The 16,430-nt window shown below is 40.5% G+C and overlaps 1 protein-coding gene across 2 annotated transcripts in view; it reads left to right on the top strand.

Moving 5' to 3' along the window:
• pcdh11 (protocadherin 11) overlaps positions 1 to 16,430 on the top strand; it is a 194,436-nt gene that overhangs the window by 110,960 nt on the left and 67,046 nt on the right. For both annotated transcript variants that reach the window (XM_061686170.1, XM_061686171.1), the window contains exon 6: positions 9,021 to 9,219. In XM_061686170.1, coding sequence (XP_061542154.1) covers positions 9,021 to 9,219 — 199 coding nt within the window. The remainder of the gene's footprint in view (positions 1 to 9,020; positions 9,220 to 16,430) is intronic.

The following is a 16,430-nucleotide window of genomic DNA, read 5'->3' as shown; positions in this document are numbered from 1 at the left end:
AACATGTTTTAAGCTGCCGTGAAATGAAGCCTCTCCTCTGTCTTGGCTTAAAATAAAAGTCAGAACATGATATTGTGGAATTCTCATGAACAATAGCTGTCCTAGCTCAACTTGTACTTTGTGTGAGCCCCTGCTCTGCCCCACCCCTCCATATCATTGCTTATCAAGCCTTTTTTCTTATTAGTGGACCTTCAAACTTGCGTTCAGTTATAAGCACAGAATTCGAATTAATTTACTTTTATTCGTTTTATGTCATATAGAATAAAAAAAATGCTGTCCTTCAAAGTTTAGTACTGTATATTAGATGGAGTGGTGCGCGCATCAGCGTTGCGCACATCCTACAATGACACATCCAATGCATAGTGTATTTTCATATTTAAAGTATGCTATATTTTTCCAAATGGATTTGAATGATATTCACAGTTCTCAGAAAAACTCCATCCTCCATGATTTACAGCCAGCCTCAGACTTCAATGAGTCAAACCTCTTTGGTGGTTGGACACAAATGTACAGGTTACACATGGTGGATGTGTCTGAAGTATGGATGAGAGAATGCTTGAAGTTGAAAGGTACACAAGCCAGGCGCATAAGAAGGATATTACAATACTGCCCACAATGCACAAGCCAGAAACTGCCACTGCTCATGAAAAGTCAAGTAGTCATGCATTTGTCTGAATAAAATGCACTCTTTCCAATGCTAAAAAGTCTCTGCCTTGACATACACCAAATATATACCCCAAAAATGCATAGGGATAAACTACAGCTGCAGTGACCATTTAATATGACTTGTTCTCCAAATAATTAACATGCTGGCAATTTTTTGACTTGAGTTCATTGTCACATTTCTGTGGGGCCAATTATATATTACTCATGCACTCACTGTAGTAGTCTCGCCACGCTGCACTATTTGCATATCTGTTGTTGACCAATACTGGCCACTCATGCCAGAGTAGCATCTGCTCCATTTGCTCACTGATTGAGGAGTATCTGCAACATTTGCACAATCAACATTGTCCCAGATTATCGCACTACTCATCACTTTAAACTGCATACATTCCTTGAAGTCTCGGCGCCCTTTGCACAATGGTCATTGCACCGGACTATTGCAATATTAGTCATTCGAACTGGTTTAAGTGCTAGAGGACTCTGCATCTTTTGCAAAATTGTCAAAAAATAAATAAATGTACCGGCTTTACCAGATAACTATTAACCCTTTATTGCCCAGTGACTGCTTTTTGTCAATGTCTTTATGTCTCAAAAGTGTTCTCTGTCAATTAACTGTCTGTTGTCGTACCAGAGCGGCTCAAACTACCGGAGACAAATTCCTTGTGTGTTTTTTGGACACACTTGGCAAATAAAGATGATTCTGATTCTGATTAAAAATCTCAAATTTCAAAGGCCAGGTAAAGGGATCCAGCCCTGTCATACAGTATGTCCTAGCTGAAGCATGTGACAATAATAGAGCCTGTTCTGTATTATAATGGCATGTAACAACACTTGTTACCGTAAAGCAAGGTTTTTTCTTGTCAACATTGCCTTACCTTCATTGCCTTTACCTCATTCCATCAAAACTGAGACTTGTTGTGCTTCTTCCTACTGCCCATTCTCACGCTGTCATAAATTGTGTGCTCACACTCATGCCACAGTTACCTTGAAAAAATAAGTTACTTTAATGATTACTTGATTTCAAAAGCGACTAAGTTAGATTACAAGTAACTTTTTCATTTACTTTAAGCAGCTGCCAAGTGGCAGGAATATCACTCATCCACAGTACAAAAAAAGCATTGAGCCTAACCGTACCCATTACTTGGTAATCTATGCCAAACAGGTTACATAATGACATCATCAACATGAACCAATAACTGAAATATTAGTGTAGCTGAAGCCACGTTAAATGAGCTACTGAGTGCAGACATGACATGCCAAATATAGTAAGTACCTGACAATGGAAACAAGCACAGGATAGATATATGGACAGATAGACAGACAGATAGACCCTGCATATTGTTTGAGTTCTGTGGTTTCCGAATGTGCGGGGGTCCAAGATGGCATGCACGCACACACACACACACACACACGCACACACATACACACACAAACACACACACACACACACACACTTTGCTCCCACCGTCGTAATTTTGATGCAAAGAGCGAGAAAACGTTTTTGTTCCCGGTGACAAGTTTAACCAGCTGTTTAAGTAGCAAAGCTGTGGGTGATTGATGGGGGGAAGAAGCACTTACTTACGTGAACGTCAGCGGTGCAGTATGGTAAATCAGCTCAGGAGCAGTCCGGACACCAGACGAAGTTGAAAGCTCTCACTTTTCATTGTAAATTTTATTTTAAGTAAGTATTATAAGTCCTTCAGTGAGTCAGTCCTTACCTCCATGTCGATTTCTGAGAACGCACTTCGGTATGAATAATTAACCCACCATGCACAGTGCGTGGCACAGTGCTCGACTGGTTAGCACATCTGTCTCACAGTTCTGAGGACCTGGGTTAAAATCTGGCCTCGCCTGTGGGGACTTTGCATGTTCTCCTCATGCCTGCGTGGATTTTCTCCGGGTATTCCAGTTTCCTCCCACAACCCCAAAACATGCATGGTCGGTTAACTGAAGACTCTCAATTGTCCGTAGGTATGAATGTGAGTGCAAATGGTTGATGGTTTATGTGTGCCTTGCGATTGGATGGCAACCAGTTCAGGGTATACCCCTCCCCCTGCCCGCAGTTAGCCGGGATAGGCTCCAGTATACCCGCAACCGTAGTGAGAATAAGCGGTGTAGAAAATGGATGGATGGATGAATGCATTGTGCGCTTAACATGTGAGTAAAACTTTATTCTGAATGTGTGGGGAAAAAAGGAACCACAATCAAATACACCTCTACTGGGTAAAATAACAATAATATTGTGGCGACAGTGAAGCCGTGCATTTCTTTGAATTTTCGATTGTATGATAAACAATGACGTCCCAGTCTTTTTCCTCTACACATTAGTAAAAAGCCAGTTGTCATGATTCAGAATCGTATTGAATTGGATTGGACCCAAGAGCAGACGGAGGCGGAGGGAGTAGATGAGAATGATTTATTAGGAATTGGCTCAGGGTAAGGATATCCAAGGCAAGATGGTGGACCGTCTGGACAAGGAGTGAGCAGGAAGCGGGAACGTGAGAAGGTGGGGTAGCGTGGCGGCGTGGCTTGAGCGGACGGTGAGGCTGGGGCCACGGAAGGAGAGAGAGAGAGAGAGAAAGAGAGAGAGAGAGAGAGAGAGAGAAAGAGAGAGAGAGAGAGAGAGAGGGGCAAGGCGCAAAGTGCCAACCAAGCTCCAAAGGAGGAACTGCAGGGCACAGATCATGACAGTACACCCCCCTCAACGGACGCCTCCAGGCGTCCCACCAGGCTTCTCAGGGTGAGCGGCATTGAAGTCCAAAATCAAAATCAGCTTGCATGAAAATAAAAAATCAGCTTGCATGAAATCCAGGAGCGGTCCTTGGGACTATACCCCTCAAAGTCCACCAGAAACTGAAATCCCCTGCCCCGGGGCCGCACATCGAGGATCGAGTATCGTCGGCATAACATTGAAAGCTCATCTTATATTTGCGACAAGTGGCAGTATATAAATACTGAAAAAAGAGGGCTGAGTACCGATGCCCGCAGGACTGCACAAGTGACATTATAATACTCAGAAGTCACATTACCATGAATTACAGGGTGCGTCCTACCCGAGAGATAAGATCTAAACCAAGTCAGTGCTGGGCCTATAATACCGATACCAGTTTCGAAGTCGATCAAGTACTATATTGTGATCAATGGTAGCAAAGGCAGCGCTGAGGTCGGGTAGTAATAGTATTGTAGTTAAGGATCATTTGTCACTTTTGCAAGGGCTGTTTCATTGGAGTGGTCTGCCCTGAATCCGGACTGAAGAAGTTCAAATAGATTGCTGGAAGCCATGTGATCATTAAGCTGTTGTATTACAATTTTTTCAAGAATTTTTTTAAATAAATGGGAGATTTGACACCGGCCTATAAATTCCAAAACTCTCAGGTTCGAGGTTGGGTCTTTTGAGTAAGGGTTGAATAACGGCTGTCTTGAAAGCTGTAGGTACAGCGACGGAGGAGAGTGATACATTTATAATATTTAAAATTGAAGGAACTAAGATTAAGAACAGCTCTTCAATGAGTTTCCCAGGAGGAGGGTCGAGCAAGCACGTTGTCTGTTTTGCCGCACTAACGGGTTTTGTTGGTATGTCACGGGATACTTTCTAAACATGAGAGAGGGTAGCCAGATGGGTATCTTGTATTGGTGCCCATATTAGTCTCAGAATTCAACCGGGCTGGAGACACAGTGTCCTTAATCTCTTTTCTAATGAGGGGGGTAGATCACTGCAAGATAGAATGACAACGGTGTTGTAGATTGCATAAAGAGAACCTCGAATATTTTAAAGTTGATGTTTGGGCTAGTGCTAAGGTTGAGAATGGATTCAGAGTGAGGGTGACGTCCCCTGCCTTCTTAATAGGACGTGCAACATGTGAACTCACAAAGTCTGGGGGAGATGCCTCATTAAGTGGTAAAAACTTATTTGGTTTTAACCAAGTCACACAAAGGCCAGTCATATTAAGATTATGGTCTTTCTTAAGGTCATTGACTAGCAATGCTTTTGAGGAAAGTGATCTAATATTCATCAGACCGATTTTCATTAAAGTGGGCTGATCGGCGCTATCTGCCCCCAGAGTATTCATAGCAGTAATATTAATAAGATAGCCCGTATTATATTTCGAGCGGCTGTGGGGGCAGCAAGAGATTAATACTGTAGGAATCTGGTAGTTATTTCTTGACATGTCATCAGTAGAACAAACTGGGGAAGAGTGCTTAAACACAGTACTACCTCAATAGAAAGCATAACAATCTCCAATGCATTAGTGGGTAGGGGATCAGAAAGTGTAGTTAGTTAGTCGTTCTATTCTACATATAAGACTATGTGTGTTTTGTAGAGTCTAGCAAAGCTCTAGTTAGCCTTAAACTTACAGACTCCACACCTGTTCTAACAGGCTTGCTCGTCACCTGTGTCCTGGCTTGTTCTAGTGTGTGGTGTCATAGAAAGCTCAAACAGTAATCTATATTTCTACAAAGAGTGATGGCGCCTACCCCATTAGAAGGAAAGCCGTCCACCCTCATCAAACCGGGAGTCCTGCAGAACGAAAGCCAGTTATCTACTAACTGCAGTCCCTGTTCGCGACAGAAGCTAGCCAGCCACCGGTTAAGGGAGAATAATATGCTAAAACTCTCATCATTGCCTCTTGCAGGCAAGGGGCCAAAGACAATTATGCAATGCTGACACATCTTTCTGGCGAGATTACAAGTCATGGCTATGTTCATTTTTGTAATCCCTGATGAGCTCATATTTGTATCATTGGAGCTGAGCTGTATCATTATATCCAAGTACAGCGGCTGAAATAAGTATTTAACACGTCACCATTTTTCTCATTAAATATATTTGCTAAGGTGCTATTGACATGAAGATTTCACCAGATGTTGGGGACAACTCAAGTAATCCATACATACAAAGAAAGTAGAACAAATAATATCATAAATTCAATTGTGTGTAATAATGTGAAAACTTATTGAACGTGCCAACTGGTATTTATTTAATACTTTGTACAAAAGACTGCTTGGAATGACAGCTTCAAGACGCCTCCTGTTTGGAGAAACTAGCCCCATGCATTGCTCAGGTGTGAGTTTTGACCATTCCTCCAAACAAGCAGTCTTCTAATCTTGAAGGTTCCATGAGCTTCTTTTATGGACCTTGAGTTTCAATTCTTTCCAAAGATATTCGATTGGATTCAAGTCAGGTTATTGGCTGGGCCATTCTAGCAGCTTTATTTTTTTTTCTCTGAAACCAATTGAGAGTTTCCTTGGCAGTATGTTTTGGATATTATCCTGATGAAATGTCCACCCTCGTTTCATTTCCATCATCCTCGTAGATAGCAGAAGATTTTTGTCAAGAATATCTTGGTACTTTTGCCCATTCATCCATCCTTCCTTATTGTGAGGTTTACCAGTACCATTTGCTGAAAGGCAGCCCCACACCATCATGTTCCCACCTCCGAACCACACTGTTGATATGGTCTTTTTAGGGTGATGTGCAGCGCCATTTTTCCTCCAACCGTAGTGTGCATTATGGCATCCAAATAGTTCAATTTTGCTCTCATCCGACCAGTCTATATTCTCCCAGTATTTAACTGTCCTGTCCAAATGTTGTTCAGCAAACTTTAAACGAGGTTTGAAATGCTTTTTTTTTCAGCAGTGGGGCCTTGCGTGGTGAGCGTGCATACCGGCCATGGCGTCAGAGTACATTACTGAATGTTTTCCTTGTGACAACAGTACCTGTGAATTCCAGGTGTTTTTGAAGCTCTCGACAGGTGGTCCTTGGCTCTTGGACAACTCTTCTGATTATTCTTTGCACTCCTCTGCCAGAAATCTTGCGAGGAGCACCTGATCGAGGCAAATTTATGGTGGTACGATTGGCTTTACACTTATGTATTATGGCCCCAACCCTGCTCACTGGAACATTCAGAAGCTTAGATATGCCTCTGTAACCAATGTCATCGTTATGTTTTGCAACAATTAGTTTGCGATGGTCTTGAGACAGCTCTCTGCTTTTACCCATCATGAAATGTGTCTTGACTCACACATAAACAATGAGACTTTTTTGTAGACCATCTATTAGGACTGAGCCAGCTTATTTGCACTGACAAGGGGCTGGATTGCTGTTTGATTATTGATAGATCTTAGGTGTTGTCTTGGCTTTCCATGCCTTTTTGCACCTCCCTTTCTTCATGTATTCAATACTTTTCCCCTGTCATTTCACATTTTTACACACAACTTAATTTCTGAGCTCATTTGTTCTTCTTTCTTTGTATGTATGTATTCCTTGGGTTGTTCCCAACATCTGGTGAAATTTTCAGACCAGTAGCACCTTTGGAAGTATATTCAGTGAGAAAAATGGTGATGTGTTAAATACTTATTTCAGCCGCTGTAGCTAGTGATGTTAGCCCCATGCTGGTGTTTAGGCCTTTTGTGGGTCAGATCCCTAATGGGGTGCTCTGGCGCCAGGAATACACATTAGAGTGGCTAGGGTTTTCAGCTTGATGTTACGAGTGATGGAGTCACCTTTGACTAATGTGAGGAAGTCAGTAGACTGAGTAGGAATGAGATTAGCTAAAGGAGTAAATCTGTTATGCATCTGAACAGGCTTGCCACTGTTATCTATCCGCTTGGGGCTAATGCTAACAGGATTAGTAGGTCGGGTACAACCTACACTATCAAGTATCCCTGCCACATCTAAAGTTTCCAAACTATTCTGCTCTCTGTGCTGGACACATCCCTCTAGCAGGGAAAGCTTTTCAAGGAGAAGGGTGCAAGTGGTGCAAGAGTCCATACTCATGTTTATTTGGCCGGACTATTGGAGGCGAAGTCTGTAGCAGCCGAAGAGCTTTGTCGGTGTCCGACAGTGTTACTGCTGAACCTAGCAGGCTCGAAAACGGGGCTACTCCGCTCTCAAAAATTCTAAATAGTCCCAAAAAGTAAAAACAAAGGCATAAGTAAAAACATAAAAATGTAAAGAAAAAAAGTAGACGAGGGAAAAGCGTTAAAAGAATTAGTCTCTCGGATGCACACAGCATCGCGTGACTGGAGCGTCTGGAATGCTGTCTGATGTCACTTCCTCAGTGAATGAATGGGCTCTTTAGTCATCCGAGGCGAGTCGAGGCAGGTCACTTTCATGAACCGTGAGGAATTAGTGTGCTTCCTAGTTCCAAATCTGTTGCCAAAGATGAACGGCTTGACAAAAACAATGTTACTGTACAAAAAATAGCTTGTTCCAGACTCCAGAGACTTGTGTGTTGGATTCCTCAGAGTTAACATCGCCGCCATGCCGCTCGCTCTCTCTGCCCAGCCCTCTATGCACAATAGACAACAGATCGAACCATCATCACCATGGCCTGGAAATGTGCCACATTCAACATGACTGCCACATAGACACGAAAGGCATGTCATTTTGTTGGATCTAGTCATATTGTATATCTGTGCTTGGGAAATAAGTCAGTCCCATTCTCTGCCTGTATTGTGCCATAGCGCCAGTAAACATCCATCCATCCATTTTCTGAGCCGCTTCTCCTCACTGGGGTCGCGGGCGTGTTGGAGCCTATCCCAGCTGTCATTGGGCAGGAGGCGGGGTACACCCTGAACTGGTTGCCAGCCAATCGCAGGGCACATACAAACAAACAATCATTCGCACTCACATTCACACCTACGGGCAATTTAGAGTCTCCAATTAATACATGTTTTTGGGATGTGGGAGGAAACCGGAGTGCCCGGAGAAAACCCACGCAGGCACGGGGAGAACATGCAAACTCCACACAGGCGGGACCGGGGATTGAACCCGGGTCCTCAGAACTGTGAGGCTGATGCTCTAACCAGTCGGCTACCGTGCCGCCTCACCAGTAAACAACATTGTCCAATTCTGGAACTAACAGACTTTGTCAACGGCTGTTTAAGTAACAAATGGAAACTATTTTTGGACACAGTCAGTCAATTTAATGCGATATCTGCAATATATATATAAGCTATGTACTGTATATAATAATAATAATAATAATTACTTAATGATTATAATAATAATAATAATGTGTATAATTGTCAATCCTGAATACAGAAAAACACAAAGGCGGTTTCAGGGTGCTTGAGTCAAATAAATACAGAAAAATACATGTTTCTTTTCTTCCATGATGAGATTTGAACCTTGACAACCTCACGGACTAATGGTGTCTCATTTTGTCTCGCTGAATGTCATTAACTTACATGAGTGGAAGAATTTCATAAAATAAAAAAGTGCAGGCACAATTTGAGACCAAGATAACACACATGACTATTTATTGTTGACGACTCTTTTATCAACGATTTTACAGAATAAGTCGTTTTTCCAGTTTTTATTGACCGCTTTCTGTTTTCCACCGTGTTCCCAGACTCAGCGCCGAGTGACGTTCCATCTTCCAGATGGTTCCCAGGAAAGCTGCAGTGACAGTGGGCTGGGTGATCCAGAACCAAGTAGCACAGCCAGTGCCTCCCAGGCTTTTCCGCTCACCTTCCCCCATGACGAGTACTACGAGCAAACATCACCGAACAGTCGCACGGAGGGAGATGGAAACTCAGACCCCGAATCAAGTCCGTACTTAATTTTCTCATTCAAATTTTGAGATGTTTTGGCAAGGTAGCTTTTATCATTAGACAAAAGAGAGTGTGTTACTGCCACTGTTCAATTTAAATGGCTGTTGATGATTTGGGTCTGAATGGCCTTTATATTTGACTTGCAATTAAGGATGATATATTTGTCTTTTCATTATAAAGTTTAAATAAGGAAAAAAGGATTTCTTTTCACCAGCTCATCCTAAAATTAACTAAAATTTATGGTAATTTATTACTCCATCATTGTGTGTTAAATTAAATATTTCCTGATCATTTTATTTCACTACTATTATCACTTTAAAGTTGTTTGTCTGAGCATAGTAAATACCAGTAGGCAGGACTAAACTGTCCAATTTTGAGGGGAGTTATGCCTGTGTCGTTAGATTTCTGTGGCCTTCCTAGATGAATCAAATAATTCACAGAACAGCTGTCACTGTTTAGTGGGTTGCCCACTGATGTTCTCCATAAAACAAACCATTGAAGTCACAAACATACACAACATTAAAAAAAAAAAAAAAAAGCAGAATTAATTGGCTGACAGGAAAAGAGGATAAAGCAGACACCCACTCTTTCTCTCCACAGTTAGTACTGATAAAAGTAAAGAATCAACATACAGTAAAAAGACCACAACATGGACACGTTTTTGACTCTCTTTTCAATGTGTCATTGCCATATAATGTACCAACACATTTATTTTGGTCAGTGGATGTTGTCTTATTTTCTGCTGGCATCCTTGCTTTATATTCTGTTGCACAGTGGGTCGAGTCACTCCCGTCATCGTCCATGTGTAACATGCAAGGCATCTTTTCCAAACTTAGTTGTCAGACTATGAGCGTGTGTGTGTTAGTGTGTGTGTGTGTGTGTCTTCATTCTTATTTTAAATATAGCTCAAATCTACAGGACGGGTAGGATTAAATTGCTTTTCATACACTTTATAGCCATTGCTGTAAGTGCGACAGCAGTCGTTGGTTCATCAGCCTCCCCAGCAATCTCTGCTGACAGGCCTGGGCCCGGGTTGTCAGCATGAGTGTGATTGTGAATACATTTGTTCGACATTAGACGAGACGGATGACATCCCATCGATGGCTTTTTGTTCATTTACATGCAAAGGTCACCTCCCATGTATGATTTTTTTCCCATTTAGCTTTCGCATAGAAGACTCGTACGATGCACCGAGAAATCTTATATTTACAAGAAAAGCTGACGTTCCTATTCACTGGAACTACTACTTAGTGACTTGTTTAAATGCTCAAGCAAAGACACAACCGGTGATGAAACCTCTCCTTCACTGTAAGATATTCACCATGGTGACAGAATATTTTAATTCACACACATAGACTGAATTGCTCATCATCTCATTGATATTCATTGACATAAACATCTCATATTACATCCACCTGCTCAATTACTGCAGTTATTACCCACTTCGCTGTTGAGATAATATTTGTAAAAGCACATCCGTTTTAAATGGAAGGCCAGCCTGTTTGAAGGACATTTTTACATGGACACATTTGGACAGTGAACACATGTCAGAGCAAAGGTTACTGTCAATTCAGGTGAAAATAAGTTAACTACAACAAAACGTGATACTCTCTCTACATACTCTTACAGTGTGCAAACTTTATAACTACAGTAATTCCATACACATACTGTACATTAATTAAGAAAATAAACCTCAATATCATTTAGGAAAATGTGCCTGATGGTCAGGGAAAATGCAGCTATTTAAAATTTTTATCATTTAAATGGTTTACAGTATGATGGTTTTGCAGAGAATAGTCTCATTTGCTCCTGTCTGATGGCTGCGTAAGGAAAAAAAAAAAAAAAGATATCCTCAGATCGGGATCAGGCCTTCTGTAGATAAAAATCCAATTAGAATCGGACATCTTCCAATGCGACTCAATTATAAATGGATGTATCGAAGTGGATATACTCAAACAAGACAACAGCAGTGCAATAAAAAAAAACACCAGTGGTAAATCAAAACTACAGTGCAAGCATAGACCAATAAATATGGTGTAAATTAGAGGTGCACAGTCCATTAAATAAAGAAAACGATTGCCAGTGCAGTAATGCTTGCATTCAAATCAATGGGGGGAAGAATCTTCTTAGGCCAACTCAACCGTGTGTAACGTTTACATTTTATGTGTATTATTTATGGAATTGAGCACTTGGACATGCACTGTAAATCATGCCTCTGTTGTTGCGACAGCATTGCTGGATGCCATACTGTAGTTTGTCTCTAATATTGGCTGACCCAGCTGGACAACTCAAACATCCGGGCAAACGATACTTTTCAGAGTTTTATGCAGTGCTTGTAGAACCGCATACTAAAATGATTTGCCTAATCAATGCAAATTAATTACATTAGTGTTTAGCAAACACAAGCATTGCCTTGACTTGTTTAGCGTCTGAACATGTACTTTACCAGTTAGCAAATGCATGTTTATTATTGTTCATTTGTCACAATTACAGTGGCTAAAAAGCAAATTACACGTCACAACTGTAAGTGGAGCCCACAAGCAAAGAAACCGAAGAATTATTCCTTTCTGTTACATCTTAAAATCCAAATTAATTCCATCTTGCTGTTCTAACACACATTAATAGAAGACAGAACATCACACAAGTCTAGTTCTTCTTTCACAAAATAAAAACCCAAAAAACTCTGAGACCATACTGAGACTCAAGATGGATCCTGTGCATGTTGACCCTATCGGAGGTAAGAATGTCATGACAGAAAGGTGCCAAAGGCCTTCTGCACACCGAGTGACAGCCAAATATTACTGAAGTGGACGATCGCGGAAAAATTACAGTTAGTCACTCTTCCCCGCACACCAGTCATTGAGCACTGCACATCTACCGGCACACTGCAACAGAAAAAACTGCAATTGGGTTCATATACTGTATTGGGTTATTTTTCATTGAATCACAAAAACACAGCCCGATTGTCAAGGAATAAGTAGATCGCCACAAAGACAGGAAACAGGCGAGAATAGAGAAGAGACTGAGGATATGTTCTGTAGGCTTATTTTATAGACCTTGAGTTTCAGTTCTTTCCATAGATTTCCGATTGAAATCGACAGAAAGTATACAGACCCCATTAAAATTTTCACTCTTTGCTATATTGCAGCCATTTGCTAAAATTATTTACCGTATTTTCACGACCATAGGACGCACCGTATTAAAAGATGCAGTCTCAGTTACGGGGTCTATGTCTGTATTTAACATACATAAGGCGGTCCGTATTATTGGGCGCAGACATGGTAAAACATATATATATATATATATATATATATATATTAAAACGAAAGCAGACACAAGCGGGCACATTCAATAAATCCTAACTTTACTTTGCCTGTGTTTCACAATCCTCTATTCAAAAGAGCAGCAAGTAAAAGTTCAGATATATGCTGTGTGAAAGTGCAGCTATTGTCAAGTAACTGACAACAGAAGGAGCACTGTTCAGCACAAGGAGTTTGGAGGCGAGAATGCGTGTGGCAGTTGCGAGTAAAAAAAAAAACCCAAGAAGATTCAACCCATTTTAACAGCTTGTGTTGCTGTTACGCAGGATTGGGGAGTAACGGAATACACTAAATGTAACAACGTTATGTATACAAAAAAATATGTAACTGTATTTTGTTGCAGTTACAGGAAAAAACAGATTAAAGATACATTTATTTAAAAAAAAAGATTTTTTTGTCGGATTACATTTTTCATGGCGGCACGGTGAACGACTGGTTAGCACATCTGCCTCACAGTTCTGAGGACCGGGGTTCAATCCCCAGCCCCACCTGTTTGGAGTTTGCATGTTCTCCCCGTCCCTGCGTGTGTTTTCTCCGGGCACTACGGTTTCCTCCCACATTCCAAAAACATGCAGGGTTGGTTAATTGATGACTCTAAATTTCCCGTAGGTGTGAATGTGAGTGTGAATGGTTGTTTGTTTATATGTGCCCTGCGATTGGCTGACAAACAGTTCAGGTTGTACCCCGCCTCCTGCCCGATGATAGCTGGGATAGGCTCCAGCGCTCCCGCGACCCTTGTGAGGATAAGCGGCTCAGATAATGGATGTGTGTGTGTATATATATATATATATATATAAAACGGGCCAGGAGAAACACATCTAATTTTATTTGAATGGGATTCGAATGAAACTGTCAAGCATTTCAGAAAATCATTATCATTTAACAAAACATAACCATAAAGAAATTAATTATGGTTGTTATTCAGTCATCAGTCGTATTAAAAAAAAAAAACAATTTCACAAATTCTGCCAGGGTATGTAAACATTATGACTACTGTACATATTTGCAGTCATACGTACCCCTGTCATATTGGATTGAAAGTGTAGGCTACACCTTTTTCATAGCCTCTAGATGGCGGTGGCATATTGGAATGAAAGTGTCCAGCTTTTTCATAACCTCGAGATGGCGGCATTCATTTATAAAATATGATTGTTTTTCCATTTTCCCCTATACCTGTATAATGCGCACTATTGACAATTTTTGGGGGGAAAAATGCGGATCATACACGAGAAATTACGGTAATTGTGAGATATGTAATTCTCTCTTTCAGCATGCATTGTTATTGGGCCACCCACTGTGGAAACAAAGTTCATGTGACATTTTATGTTTTTATTATTTATGACTTAGAAGGCTGTTGATTTTATGCCTTATTGCTACCGCCCCTTCAAGCTTACTCACCATGCCTCCATCAGTTATGTCATGTTTAGTCAACCATTGTAACATGTTTTTCAGGTTCAGCAAATTGCTGAAATGTTTAATATCTGTGTCACTTTGGAACAATTAGACAGACAGGTATAGGGTGGCGCCACTGTGAAGCATCCATGTGAATTGTCAGTGTGTCATAATGACTCATTGGCTTCTTTTTCCTTTTCAGCACATCGCTGCAGACATTTTTAGTCATCACAATGACTTTTTTAAAATGGAATAAAATAGACAGGAAGCATCCATCCATACTTACATACATTTTCTGTAATCCTTATCCTCACTAGGGTCGCGGGCATAGTGGAGCCTGTCTCAGCTGACTCTGGGCGAGAGACGGGGTAAACCCTGAACTGGTCGCCAGCTAATCGCAGGGCACACATAGACAGAAAAACATTCACACTCCCATTCACACCTTCGGGCAATTTAAAGTCTTCAATTAACCTACCATGCATGTTTTGGGGATGTGGGAGGAACCCAGAGAAAACCCACACAATGACTTCAAATTTTGGTAAGCCATCCTGGCTGGGGAATGTTGTCCCATGGAGTTGTGCTAATTAATCACAAAATAAAACTATGTGATGCCTTCAGTTAGACAGTTTAGTCAATAATTAAAATAAGTGTAATCTTTAATTGCATACGTGTTATTGTTTGCATTTGTACAAAGTGTACAGGCTGTGCTGAAAATTGATGCTGACATCAGGTTTTCTGAATTATTGAGATCCATCATGTGCCAAAAAAACATAAAATACTTGGATTACTTTAGATGCAGCAAATCCTACCATTTAAATCATTTGTACTAACCTCCAAAAAACAAAAAACAACCAAAAAAAAAAAAATAAGGGCTTGTCTGATTTTTTTAAAATACTGTATTAATTTCTATCTATTTTTGTGTTATAATGTAAAGGGTGGACTTCATTCTTTATATACTGTATCGTAATGTGTAAGTTAGCATTTTTTGGGTCGCCCCCAAACAATGTGAGATTTTGCAGAAGTATAGTCTTGATCTGTGGCATATGGCTTTCAAATGACCAGCTTAGACCTTGTCTGTCACAAATCTAAATCTGCTATTAAAGTAAGACCACCCCCTTTTTAAGTCCCTTTAAACACTACAACTATAATAAGATTATGGGTTTAAATAGGCTTCAGTGAATTATAAATTCAATGTATTATAAAAGGGACTTGCTTCATCTCAATAATAGCATTCAATCAGTTTGTTTTCCCCTTTTATATCTAAATCATTTTCATTGTGTGTTAGGGAAGTTTGTGCAGCACTGTTTTCTATTTTTTTTATTCCAGTAGACTAATAATCTGATTAAATGTCTTGCCATATGCATGTGAGAGTAACATTTTGAACTCTCCAAAAGGTTCATATTAGCTTTTCTAACTGATTGACCTTTGACTACCCTTCTCCTTGTGTGTGGAAAGAGCCACTTCATTTGATCTGGTGCAAAACATAAAAAAAGAAATAACTAAAATAAATAAACTCTGGAACCATGTGATTTTCTTTTTTTTTCTTTTCTTTTTTTAACAGCATCTCAAACCTCTACCCATTGTGTCTCACAGCCAATGCCAAGCTTACACTAAGACTGGAATTCAGCTGTCTAGACACAATCTGCCCATGAATAAAGGGATTTAATGGAGAGGCTTTGAGTGTGATTGGAGCAAAGAGGTACCAACCTCAGTACACCAGTGTAACTACAGTATGTGTGTTTTATTCCTCATGCTCACTATTATGTGACAAACTCCTGGTGTGTACAGTTAGCTTGCATTCATTATTCATATCTCAGTTTCACTTTGAGGCTTCCCAGATGCAATTAGAAGTAATGAATGTGCTTCTTGATGACATTAATTTGTGCAAATTTCCGCTCCCACATCAAAATTTTCTGTGCAAACACTGTGACACTGACCAATGGCATATCATTTGCAACGCGACTAAATCCATTCAGCATAGAACAATTAGTTGTAATTAGTATTACAATATCATCAGTGACCAGGGGGAAAGAACGAGCTGACATGAAGGCAAACACAGGATCCTTGTTCAGAGACTTGAACGTCGACTAGAGCAAGAAGTAGTTAATTAGCTGACCACAAGTTAGAAAGAAGTCGCAAGTTGCAAGTCTACTACATATATATAATCTTCTGCTTATGGATGATAAACACAATGACTGATTTTGACTTTTTGATAGAGGTGCTCCTATCAGCCGTGACACACTTTTCACAACCTTTCACTTTCGACCACTATAAGCATCAGTGGGCTGATTAAGAACAAAGTCCCATGCTTAAGGCGACATTGCTGCTGCTTGTAGAAAGATGGGAGGAATCATTTCTCATTTATTTTACATCATGACCTTACATATTGTCACTGTCAGGCACACTCTATTCTTTCACTCCACTATTCTGTCTAAATCTGTGTGATGGATATTGAATAAAGTAAAATGTTAACTGTGAATGTTACACGTACAGTAT

Source organism: Phycodurus eques, chromosome 9 (assembly GCF_024500275.1).
Source record: "Phycodurus eques isolate BA_2022a chromosome 9, UOR_Pequ_1.1, whole genome shotgun sequence".
Taxonomy (NCBI): domain Eukaryota; kingdom Metazoa; phylum Chordata; class Actinopteri; order Syngnathiformes; family Syngnathidae; genus Phycodurus; species Phycodurus eques.
This window is presented reverse-complemented; position numbering and strand designations above follow the sequence as displayed.